This window comes from Thrips palmi, unplaced genomic scaffold (assembly GCF_012932325.1).
Source record: "Thrips palmi isolate BJ-2018 unplaced genomic scaffold, TpBJ-2018v1 HiC_scaffold_6, whole genome shotgun sequence".
Classification (NCBI taxonomy): Eukaryota; Metazoa; Arthropoda; class Insecta; order Thysanoptera; family Thripidae; genus Thrips; species Thrips palmi.
In genome coordinates this window covers 2,814,258-2,826,845 of record NW_023144633.1, presented here as the reverse complement: position 1 = coordinate 2,826,845, position 12,588 = coordinate 2,814,258, and the positions used below count along the sequence as shown (strand labels likewise).

At 57.8% G+C, this 12,588-nt stretch overlaps 1 protein-coding gene across 1 annotated transcript in view; it reads right to left on the bottom strand.

Annotated features, from left to right (window-relative positions):
- LOC117651972 (Down syndrome cell adhesion molecule-like protein Dscam2) overlaps positions 1-12,588 on the bottom strand; it is a 57,581-nt gene that overhangs the window by 7,048 nt on the left and 37,945 nt on the right. Inside the window, exon 4 of the mRNA XM_034396599.1 lies at positions 4,330-4,491. Coding sequence (XP_034252490.1) covers positions 4,330-4,491 — 162 coding nt within the window. The remainder of the gene's footprint in view (positions 1-4,329; positions 4,492-12,588) is intronic.

The following is a 12,588-nucleotide window of genomic DNA, read 5'->3' as shown; positions in this document are numbered from 1 at the left end:
CATAGTGGGCCAGAAGACCGGTGGAGGCGGTCGGAATCCCAAATGCGTTTTGAGCTCCAGAGTCGCTACATGGGACTCGAACCGAGCGTGTGACCCCACCAATGGATTGCTCTCCGAACGAGGAATCCGTTGGTGGGGTCACACTTCAGCCACGCAGCGGAGGGCGCACAGAGTACATGAAGGGGGTCTCGCTGGAGAAACACTGGGGCACTGGAAGTGGGGGCTGTTGACACAGGCGGGCGAGGGCTTTGCCCATAGTGCATCGGAATCCTCTAAAAGTCGCGGGGGCGTGTCTCGGGCCAAAGCGACGCGAGAGCTCTGGATCGGGGACAGTGAGAACCTCGCGGGAAACTCGCGGGGGCACGGCAGTGGCGCCGGCTGGCGGCCACCGAGCAAAGCTGCCTCGCTGAAAAAAAAGATCGCTTTCCAGCGGTTCCGCCTACGACACTTTAGATGACACATGTAAAAATTATTCGACCAGGTCTCACGGTCTTGCTACGTGGCGAGCAGTGATTGTTCCCCACGTTCCAGTGCACGTCTCATCGTGGAACCATCCGCTGGAGCTGGAGCGGCAAATTTCCGCCAGGAGCGGCAATCTCGTGGCGGCCCACAGTGGGACAGAAGGCCGGTGGAGGCGGACGAAACTCTACACGCGTTTTGAGCTCCAGAGTCGCTAAATGGCACTCGAACCGAACGTGTGACCCCACCAATGGATTGCTCTCCGAACGAGGAATACATTGGTGGGGTCACGAGCCCGGTTTGAGTCCTGCTTAGCGACTCTAGAGCTCCAAACGCGTCCGGGATTTCAACCGCCTCCACCGGTCTTCTGGCCCACTGTGCGGCCCACACCTCGCTGGGCCTAGTCTGGCCTCTGGCCGGCCGCCGGGAAACTCATTTTCAAAGTAGCCAAAGTCCCTCTCCGGTTCGCATTTCACCTCGCGGACCGTTTGGGCGCGCGAGCCTGGCACACCGGTTCTGTCTCTCTCGCACCCGCGGCCCGCGGGACGGCCCACGAGTGCGCGAGCGAGACGGACACACACGCGGTGACTCCGCGTTGCCCGGCAAGGCCGAAGCGGAACGCAATTTTCACCAGCAAACAATAATCCCCCGTGCCTAGGAAAGTTAACGAAAAAAGTTGGCGGAAGCGCGTCGGACGAACATTTAAGGGGATTTGGAGGCGTTGCGTCCCGTCCGGTGGAGCGAACGCGGCGAAAGCGGCGAGGGCCGAGGGGAACCGGACACAGATTGTTCCCTTTGAAAAGGATCCCGTTTCTCCACCCGCGCTGCCTTTTTCCGCTGTGCTAGATGTCAGTCCGCGTGACGGCGTCCTGACACTGCCTGACAGTGTCGATGGGACGGGTCGGCCGCGATAGCAGTGACTGGCCACTCGGCCGGCATGCACTCGCCGTCAGAAGGCGATGCGATTTAGTACGTCGGTGCACGCAAGCCAACGTTCAGCTCTAATGGATATTTACGGGAGGCAGAAGTCGCGGGACGTGCAGCCAGCCAGCCTTGGTGGTAGCAGTGGCGCCAGGACTTCACCTGCCCCCTCCCTCGCTGTCCTCTTTGCACACCCGCTGCACAGTGCAGTGCACACCCACGGACGCCGCCACGCGGCCCTGCCAACCAGTTCCAGTTGCATCCCTTCACCACTGACCGCGCAAACTGCGGCAGCAGCCCTGCACAACAACCGGACCAAAAGCGAACAAGGGTTTGGGCCTCTCGCAATGTTCTGTCCACGGGCACGTTTTTGGAGGGGACTGTCCGTATCCATAGGAACTGGCCCTTCCATGGGTACCGTACAGGCTCGGACTGGCCCCCAAAAGGCCCCGGCGGATAAGACCGCAAAAGGCCCCCGATCATCATTGTTTTTACCCTTCATGACCAACTTTGTGAGGCTACCACTCCCAAACTAGTTGCGGTCAGTAGCCTTCTCGACAAAGGGCATGAAAGAGTAGGGTCTTAAGAATACTAGGGCGTCGAGGGAGGCCTTTTACGGCACCTAGATTGGACACAGTGGCCGCCCAAAGTCAGCAAAATCAACAAATTTCCGAGATTTGACCACTTTTTGAGCAACTTTGGTCCCAAAATCGTTGCGGTCAAAGGCAAAATCGTTGTGGTCAACGTCTTCCCGATACAGGGCATGAAAGAGTAGGGTCTTAAGAATACTAGAACGTCGAGGAAGGCCTTTTACGGCAACTAGATTGGACACAGTGGTCCCCAAAGTCAGCAAAATCAACAAATTTCCGAGATTTGACCACTTTTTGAGCAACTTTGGTACCAAAATCGTTGCGGTCAAAGGCAAAATCGTTGTGGTCAACGTCTTCCCGATACAGGGCATGAAAGAGTAGGGTCTTAAGAATACTAGAACGTCGAGGAAGGCCTTTTACGGCAACTAGATTGGACACAGTGGTCCCCCAAAGTCAGCAAAATCAACAAATTTCCGAGATTTGACCACTTTTTGAGCAACTTTGGTACCAAAATCGTTGCGGTCAAAGGCAAATTCGTTGTGGTCAACGTCTTCCCGATACAGGGCATGAAAGAGTAGGGTCTTAAGAATACTAGGACGTCGAGGGAGGCCTTTTACGGAAACTAGATTGGACACAGTGGCCGCCCAAAGTCAACAAAATCAGCAAATTTCCGAGATTCGACCACTTTTTGACCAACTTTGTGACGTTACTGGTCCCAAACCCGAAGGCCCCGGCAGATTTTTCTGCCTGTCTGCCCTGGCCAGTCCGAGCCTGGTACTGTACCTATAACAAGGGGCCGCGAAATATCCCTTTAGTTAGGGACGTTAGGGACTTTTTCCCTTGGGGGAGCGATCCGGACCTGGGGCACTTAGAGGTCACCCGCTGGATGCGGGCGGCTTGCTGGTTAGACACGCTCCCCATTGTTCATGTCGCTGATTGCCATCAAGGCCATCCGTCTTCCCGTTCCGTTGCAACTAGCCACGTGCCTAAGCATCTTTTTTTACAACATTTTCTTTTTCGGTAGCGGTGGCTTGCCGTTTCGGCGCCGGCGCCGCGAGACGCACTCACGGCATACTGCTTCAGCAAGCCACAGATCATGGTTATTCGTGACAAATGGAGCCGCCCGATGGGACAGCGGTGCTCGCTAGCGGCGGTGCTCACTCCGACAAGGTGCTCTCCAGCACGCCAAGCAAGACTAAGCAAAAGTTTTTAAAAAAAAGACCTTGAGGCGTGTGCAGTGCGGGTTGACCCCTCGTCGCCCAGGCTCGCCTACACTGCTCGTAAACTGGCGGCGAACCGGTTTACATAATCCCGACATGAGAGCGCGCCACATAACGCCCGCGATTTACGCGACGCCATGCGACGGCCATTGAAATAAAGTCGCCTCCTCGACGGCCAAGTCGCGGGGCACACGCCGTCTAGACGACTCGCTAACGACGACACACTCCGGCCGCATCTGCACCCCCCCCCCCCCACACACACGCACCCACACCCACACCCACCCACACACACACACACACACACACACACACACACAAAGACACACCCCACACACGAGGCCACGCATCCGGCCGAAACTGCCGACAGCAATTTGAAATATTTTCTCTCCACAGAATAACGGCGCTTGTCTCCACTAGAGGGGGCCGCTGAGGGCGGCGGGTGGGAAAATTTTCTTTCCCATTGAGTGCCACCATTTTTCTTCTGCGGCGTAAGTATTGTTTTTTTTTCGGTATTAATATTATTACGTTTTTTTTGTCCTCCCGAGTCCCCCGGCGGCGGCGCGCGCTTCCGAGGCGATCCACAGCGCTTCCAACGGGCCCATTACAGTGGCGGGGCTCGGCATGGCTGCCACACGAGCGGAGTGAATTTCGGGAAGAAAGATGGCGTTTGAGAAAAAAAGAAGTCTTTGAGAGCAAAGAGCACGCGGGAAAGGGGGTACGCATTGCAGGCGTGGTAAAAAGAATCAAATAGCTTCGGTAGCTTGCAAGGAAACTAGGTTTCTATGCTTCCGATACAAAATTTGTTCCAGTACCTGCCGCGAATCTGCATAAAATACGTGGGAACTCGCCAATTAAAAAAGATAGGAAAGGTACGAGAGGGTGCAGCGGATACCTGGGCTCGGGGGGAAAACGCCCGGGACAATGTCCATAATGTTTGCAGACTCGGGAACTTGGCAAAGTTTGACACCCCGTAGGCACATCCCCGGGCTTGGAAAAAGTTGGGGGGCTCCTAAAGTAGACTGACGCCGAAATGTACGGGCGGCGCCGGACTATTGGGGCGGGGCTGCCGTCCTGGAAAGCTCTTGGTCTCTAAAATAACCATTTTTCTTGTTACTTTAAAAAAATGGAAGTCGACTCACCTGTGTCCGCGTCGCCGAGTATCCGCTGGTCGCCACCGCGCACCCACCCCGTCACCGTGACGTACTCGCGGACGAAAGAGGGCACGTGGCAGCGCAGCACCGCCGTGTTGCCCAGGATGACGAACTCGTCGTACACCTGCACCTCGTAGTGCTGCCGCACCACTGCAACAACAACAACAACAACAAAACGTCACAACGGATTCCGTAAGCATCTCAACCTTTATGAGCCCCCTTCGGGGCACCCCGGGGGGCTAGGACCGAAAGGACGGAAAGGAAATGAAGGACCAGCCAAAGGGCGGCCAATTGTTACGACTGCCCTTTCCTGTAGGGAGACCAGACGGTCCCTCCAGGCCGCTCCAGGCCGCTCCAGGCCTCCGGGGCGAGAGATTGTTTTATTTGTCAACGCGGCCCGCAAACTCTCGGCCCATCTACGTGCCCGCCGACAGAGCCTCCGACTAGCACACAGTGGGCCGGCCAAAATCCCGAACCCATTTTGAGCTTCAGAGCGTCGCTAAATAAGGCTCGAATCGAACGTGTGACCCCACCAGTGGATTGCTCTCCGAACGAGGAATCCATTGGTGGGGTCACACGCTCGGTTGGAGGCCTGTTTAGCGACTCTGGAGCTCAAAACGCGTCTTGAGTTAGGGCCCACTGTCACTGTGCTGCGAGAGGCCCGCATGACACGAGTTGGCGAGTACCCCCTCCACGAACGATAGCCGCCTCCCTTCCACACCTTCTCCATATCAGCCTCCCCCGCCGCACCACCCCGCCCCGCCCCACCCCGCCCCGCTGGCAGCCATGTCGACTGATGCACAGCTGTTGAGAGTAACGGATCGGTGGGACAGCTACTCCCCTCCCCCTTCCCCCTCTCCTCCGTGCCGACAGCAGCAGACCGCCAAAGCTTGCACAAAAGTTTGCTGCAGAACCGCAGGGCGCGCCGCCTCCGCCACTGCCGCCTCTTCCCACTAAAAGTCGATACAGCGAGGGGAATGAATTTGTAGAAGTAAGTAATTCACTTGTCCGCGGCCGGGCTCTCCGCTGCTCTCCGCTGCTCTCCGCATTCCGACCAAGTTCGGCCAAGAACAGGACCGTCCGACTTTCGGCGAGGAGATGCCTCGAGATGCCCGCCACAGATTTGACCCGGACTCTCCCGCTCCACCTTCTCCAGCCCTTCTTCCAATCACAGTTTGCGTCCCGAAAAGAAAATATTTAAAAATTCAGCTGAACGTACTCGGAGCCGCGAGCGAATGCAACAAATTCACGTGACGCATGGGTGTCGAGGTGGTGCGGCCCGGCAGGCAAACTTGTTGTCAGTGAAGCCCAGAACTTGGGAGTTATGGGCGTTTGTTGGCGAGGTCAAAGGGGTAGAATGCCGGCCGCCTCCACCGGGTGGGCCTTGCTTGCCTGCATTGCCTCGTCCGCGTTCCCCAGTGTTTTTCGACACCCCGGCCGAGATTCCAGGGCGCACTCCTGGAAATTAGCACACTGCCACGTAACTTTCGTGATGGAGCGGAGCCCCTTGAAGGACCGCTTAGCAAGGGACAGGCAGACAGACAGACGGACAGAGGGGACAGCCAGGGGCGTCGGCGCGGAAGGAGAGAGATCCTCCCGAACAATGTACGGGCAAACATTCACTAGCACTTCCTCACGGCTTCTGAATCGGCTGGGCATACCGGGGGGGCTTAACTTGGCCTGGGGGTGGGGGGAGGGGGTGGCGTTGGGGGTTCGGGGAAAAGGGGGGTGGGGGGCAGGTGGCGCTAAGCAGGGGTGTGGCACGTCGACGCTCGGAGGATAGCCCGCGCCCGCCAAAAAAAAAAAAAAAAATTGGGAATGAAAAAGTTTGAAAAACGCGGACATCAGTGCATGTCGCAGTATCCAACGCCACACACACACACACACACACACACACACACACACACACACACACACACACAGAGAGAGAGAGAGAGAGAGAGAGTCCGGCCGGGGCAGCAAGCCGCTAATGTGAAATGCCAGCTCGGCGACCTTTCCTTTCGCCTGCCGGACACGAGGGGAGGCCGAGCGCCCGAAGGGGCCGAGGGGACCGTCCACAAATCGCAAACAGAACACAATCCGAAACGCCCCCCGAGGGGCCCGCCTTGGGTCGGCCGCCGAAAGGTGAGACGACCGGCCTGACGGGGACGTTGACGTCGCCAGGCACTTGGCGCGCCCTCCCCCCACCTCTCTCTCTCTCTCTCTCTCTCTCTCTCTCTCCTGATCCCATCACGACGGTGGCGCCACCTGGCCGGGCGGCCCGGGCCTCTGCTTAACACATCAAGGGTCACGCACGCCGGCGGCGCGGCGACGCGGCGAGGCGCCGGCCCGAGAAGCGGATTTGTGACGCGTCAAAGGCAGGACGCTGCGACTCCCATTCACACGGCGCCTGAATGGCGGGCGGTGCCGGCCGCGCCGGGCCGCGCCTCGCGTGAGGGGGATCACGACGCTTCCGGACGGGGGGGGGGGGGTCCCCTCCCGCGCTCCAGACGAGCCTGTCTCCCCCCTCCATTCTTGCTTCTAATTCCCCCCCCTTCCCCCCCTCCCATTCTCTCCAGACTCCTGGACTTGCACGGTGCGTTCGCGCGCGTAAGTGGCGGTAGCCCCCATCCCGTTATTTGGACCCACCTCCAAACTCCCCCCCCCCTCCCCCTCTCCCTTCCCCTGGAGAGCACCGCTATTCTGGGGGGGGCCGCCACCCAAGTCGCCTGCCCCAGTTCCCGTCCAACCAAACTTCGCACACTTCAACTTTGCCTCCTGTGAATGGGATTGCAACCCCCACCTAAAGTGTGCGAGTGTGTGTGTGTGTGTGTGGGGGGGGGGGCGTCCACCAGTTAGGACAGAACTCTGTGCGCGCTGAGTATTAGCCCCACCTAAATATGCCCACGTGCCGCTCGTGAAAACTTTAAACAACCGTGCGCCGCGGGCTGGGTTTGAACCCGGGATGCTAGCAGCAGCCGGCAGGCGGCACCGCGCTGCTGCAGTCGCTGCATCTCAAACTAGATCCACCGGACCAGCCTGCGGTACGGAGTGGTACGGAGTCCAAAACAAGTCGTTCTTTCTTCGCAGACCGCTGCAAAAAAATTGTCACCTCCCCCCAGTGCGTCGGATACTTTGGCGAAGTCCCTCCTTGCCGCGATGTTTATCTCCGAAGCTAATCCCAAGTGTGGCCCACAAACACTGCACTGCGCTGCGCGGTGCTGCGCCAGGTGTATTACGTGTACGGCCGCCCCGTAGTATTTCCATAAGTTATTGCGCAGGAAATTATCGTAGCGTAAGCCTCGGCCGATCCGATCCTGGGCCCCGCCCCGGGCCTCGTAGCCCCGCATAGCTCCGGCATGGAGCTCCAGGAGGGAGCGAGATGCAAGACAACACAATGCCGCCCGAACCTTGCTCGCAACTATTTCGCAATCGGACCGCTGTTACCGAACGCAACTGTAGCGGCTCTCTCGCCCCGCCCCTGCGAAGGCACATGCTGCCCGCCGCGTGGGCCAGACGGTGCCCTCGGGGTGTGCGAGAGAGAGAGAGAGAGAGAGAGAGAGAGAGAGAGAGAGAGAGAGAGAGAGAGAGAGAGAGAGAGAGAGAGAGAGAGAGAGAGAGAGAGAGAGAGAGGGCAGGTACTCCAAAGGTCGGCCTCCGGATGCTCGCATGCCAGAGCGGATTCTTGCCCGTCCCTTTCCCGTGCGCCTGCATGCACCAGCACGCCGAGCCTGGCCACCACACTGGCAAGAATTAATTCATTAGGGCTCGTAAAGTGCAGGCGTGTGTCTCAGACTCGAGAACAAGGAGGCCAACAGGCGGGCCGACCATCGAACATACTCCAAACTAATATTGCGCCTCCCCACCCTGGCGGCCTCGCCCGAGAACGCTACCTCTTGCGACCCTTCGCTGCCGCTTCGCACCACTTATTTGGGGTCCTGCGTTAAAGATTCATCGCGGCGAGGGTCACGCCAGTTTTCTCCACTCACCGTAAACACACGGCCGCCACACTGTGCCGCTAGAACTCGGGCGAGAGCTCGAACAAGACATTCAGCAAGAGACCTCGAACGAGAGCTCGAACAAGACATTCAGCAAGAGACCTCGAACGAGACCTCGAACAAGACCTCGAACAAAACCTTGAACAAGGGCACGAACTAGACCTCGAACGAGAGCACCAACTAGACCTCGAACGAGAGCACCAACTAGACCTCGAACGAGAGCTCGAACGAGAGCTCGAACGAGACACAGGCCCGGGGGCGGGTTCCTTGTCCAACCTCGCGCGGCGTGGTGCCAGTATGGGTGTTCCCCAACAGTCATTAATTTGCGCCAACTTTGTGGCTGCCACTTGAATCGGGGTCCAAAGTTGCCCGCGTCCTACAAGTGTTCTGCTGCTCCCCAATTTGTTGGAGTTTTGACACCCCCTGAATGCCTCCCCTCTCCCTCTCCGCACGAGGACAACACCCCGCTCCTCGTACGAGGCTAGAGAGACACAACCGCTGGCCGCGTGGGCCACAGGGCCAGCAGCCCCAGGCCAGCCACGCTGCCACGGTTCTGACAAAGCGTCAACAATCACAATTAGGCCGAGACAAACAGCAGCTCTCCTTCCAGACGGACGTCCCGACGGTCCCGACGCGCACAAAGCAATTTAGCGACGACCCCCCTCGGCCTCGGCCCTGCCACGCCCTGTGCAGACCTTCTTTCCATTCAACGAGGTAGGCAAGGCAGGCAAGGCAGGCAACCCGGCTGGCCGTATATTGGATAGCGACAACAATGGCGACAAATGTTTGACTTCTCGCTTGATCCCACAATGCCGTCCAAAGAGGATGGGGGGGGGGAGCACGAGGGGTGGCGTGAAAATGGCGCGGAGGGTGGCGAAAACGTTCGGGTAAGATCTACGAAACTAAGAAACACGTGGTGGAAAAGTGGAAAACTTAAAGGTGGAAAACACGAGAGTGTGGAAATTCGAGTTGGGAACGCGAGGCATGGTGGATTGGAAAGGGGAAGGGTTGGGGGCCAGGGGGGGGGGGGGGCTGGGCCGAGTATCCCGGACGTGCGGCTGTCCCCGGGTCCCCGCCGGGTGGAAGGCCACGGGGCAAGCGCCCAAGCGGCAAGCGGACGCGAGAAGGGAATAGCCAATATTCTTATCAGGCATCTCCGGGCCCTGGATCGGGGATCCTCTGACTTGGAAGAATCACTTCCAATGCGTCTGGATGGGCAGGGCCGTGTCGCCGCGTGTGGCCGCGCGCGGCTCGGCGGCGTTGCCACCTGCTCTGCTGCAGGTCCTCGCGCCGGCCCCCGGCCCCCGGCCCCCGGCACGGAGGCCAACTTGGTCGCCTCCCCGCACAGTTTGCCTGAGGCGCGGCGCGCGAACCAATCTTTTCAACTCTGATGGGATTCGCGGGCACGAGTGTCTCGGGGCCCACGAAGCACTTGCTGTCCCCCCCCCCCCCCCCCCCCCCCCCCTCGCGGCCCCCTTACCCCTCTCGACACTACAGCACTCCGACTCGCTCGCTCGGAAAATTAGCCGCGAAAAAGGAGCCCCGGGGAGGGCGCCGCGACGCGCGATGCCAGATAGGCCTGGTCGGCCTTCACACCGCTACATGCCCCCTCCCCCACCCCCTTTTCCTTCCGACCAATCGCGAGGCGTCTCGACGAGCAATCTGACCTCTCGGCGGCCAATCGCGTCGCGCAGGCAAATCAACGCGGCATTTCATTTCCTACCCGCAAAGCGATCGACGGGCATGTCGTCGCCGAGATCGTGTTTCGAATCCCCCCCCCCTTCCCCCATCCGGTTGGCACCCCACCGAGGCCGCGTCTTACATCCGACAAAAAAAATAGACACGAAAAAAGCGCAACGTCAATATTAGAAATTCTGCAGAAAAAAGTACATTTATTTCATTGCAACCGGAGACAGATACAAGATTTTTTTTTTCGTATTTTCATTTTTTTTGTCCAGTTTACATATTTTTTTACGGTCCGGTATAGTGCATTTCCGTAACGACACACGACCCATGCAAGCAGGGCCGTATACTAAAATTGCGGAGCGAAACGGGGGCAGGATGGGGTTGGAGCGAAAGGCACTGTGGACCTGTCGTACAACGCGGGGAGGGGGAAGCACCAGGGGAACTTGTTGCACAAAACAAAAGAAGAGGAATCTTGTCGCTTTTTTTTTCTGTGTGGACACCACTTTTGTTTGCTTGCCGCACACCTCCCCGACATGATCCCTGTGCCGCGTATCACCGTGCTGCATTACCACCCCGTTAACTAGCGCTGAGGGCGCGACCAAGGGACCAAGACAAAAACCTTCACCAAACGAATCACCGAAATGTTTTTGCTCTGTACAGTTCTCGGGATATTCGGTTGACCGACACTACAAAACTAGTTAGTTCCAACGGTGGTTGGCACTACCTTTTCGGGAAACCGTGCCACACACATCCGGCAAAAAGGCTTCGAGGAACAACGGCGCGTGACAGCCGTGAGGGTAGACAGGCCCGCTCAGCGCGCGAGCCGAGCGGGTTGCCTATCCCCGGCTTCACAGGCGTTTGCGCGAGGTGGGCGAGCTGGGCGAGGTGGGTGAGCTGGGCGAGGTGGGCGAGCTGGGTTAGGTGGGGCGATTCCGAGGGGAGAGCGCCAATGGAAAGGTATTTTGACGATTCCGGCGATAGGGGGCGATAGCGCGCCGCCATTCCGCAGGGGAATTCCCACGCATTTGCACACATCGCCGGCAGCGCCGCCCGCCCCTCACATTCACATTCATATCGGTATAGCGAGTAAGCGGCATCTGAAAGTGGGCCCGACGAAGATGGGCGTGGGCATCTCCCCCGGCAGCGGACCGCCCCGCCCCGTGAGGGACGGACCGCGAAGAGGATCTGCGAATCGAACCCATCTCCACCGCGGCCATCCTATCAGCGCCGCAATGCACTCAGCGATTTGTAACCTCGTTGTCCCATCATGACACGCCTCCCTCTCGGTATAACAATAATAATAATAATAATAATAATAATAATAATAATAATAATAATAATAATAATAATAATAATAATAATAATAATAATAATAATAATAATAATAATAATAAGAAGAAGAAGAAGAAGAAGAAGAAGAAGAAGAAGAATTTAAGGCTGCTAGGTTGACTTCCCTCAGTTCACGGCTCCTGCTCTCGGCTTCACCCGGCAACGCCTTTAAACGGCTAGAATCGCACATTCAAGGGACTCTCTTTCACTGCTCCCGCCGAGTCCTGAGCCCTGCACGTCAAGGCCCCCGGGGGCCTAAAAGAGCAGCAAATTGAAATTAATCTCTAAAAAGCTCGGCCCCTTGAGGCCGGGGCGCGGGACGCTTTATCAAAGCACTGTCCCACTCGAGACCGGCTCCGACGACACAGCCTGGCAGCGCGGCGCAGCGCGGCGACGGTCTCCATTTTCACAAACAGACAACGAATTAAAGCGTTTCTATCGCGCAGCCAGCCAGCCCGCCCAGCGCCTTGCATGGAGACGATGACGAGGAAGTAAAGCGGATGGAAGGCGCAAAAAAGAGAGAGAGCAAAAAAATGGAGAAAAAGTGGAGAGGAAGAAGGACAGCGACGATGTCGAGGCGTTGGCCGGGACGATGAGGAAACGGCTGTCTTACGCGCATTCCCTAATAAAAACATTTTTTACCGTCCTCGCGGTTTGGAACAGTGCGATAACAGCCTCTTCAAAATCAGCTTTTTTTTGGTTTTCAATGTGTAGCACGGAAAAGAGATCAATGCGGCTGCTTTTGAATTAAGTATTCAAATGTGAAATGCAATTTAAGCTAGTCAATGAGACATAAACCAGGAAGCGTGTGTATTAAACCTTTGCCCCTGAAAGATAATGTTAAAGCAATAAAATTGCTTTTCTTTCGAGACATTGCAGGGGTTGTAAACCGCAAAGCATTTCCCGGGCGCGCAGGTAAACGCGGCCCATAATTCAGGGAGGGGAGCGGGCCGCTGCCCGCCCAGGTGGCCATGATTACGCCGCTGCACAACTCAACACGTAATTGGCGGAGCGTTTATCGAGCGAGCCGCATACGTTTTTGTCGGACGCCACGGCGCGCCGGTCGCCGAGCCGAGGGAGGCACAAAGCCACGATCAATTCACGGTGGGCCGGCCGAGCCGAGCCGCCCGAGTCGCTCCAACAAACTTGGCGTCCCAAACTGGCTGGACCCCGGCAGGGCCCCGGCCGCACAGGACCCCCCCGCAGGGCGGCTGCCTGGAAACAGAGGCTGAAGACCCTGTTGGATCCAGTTTGA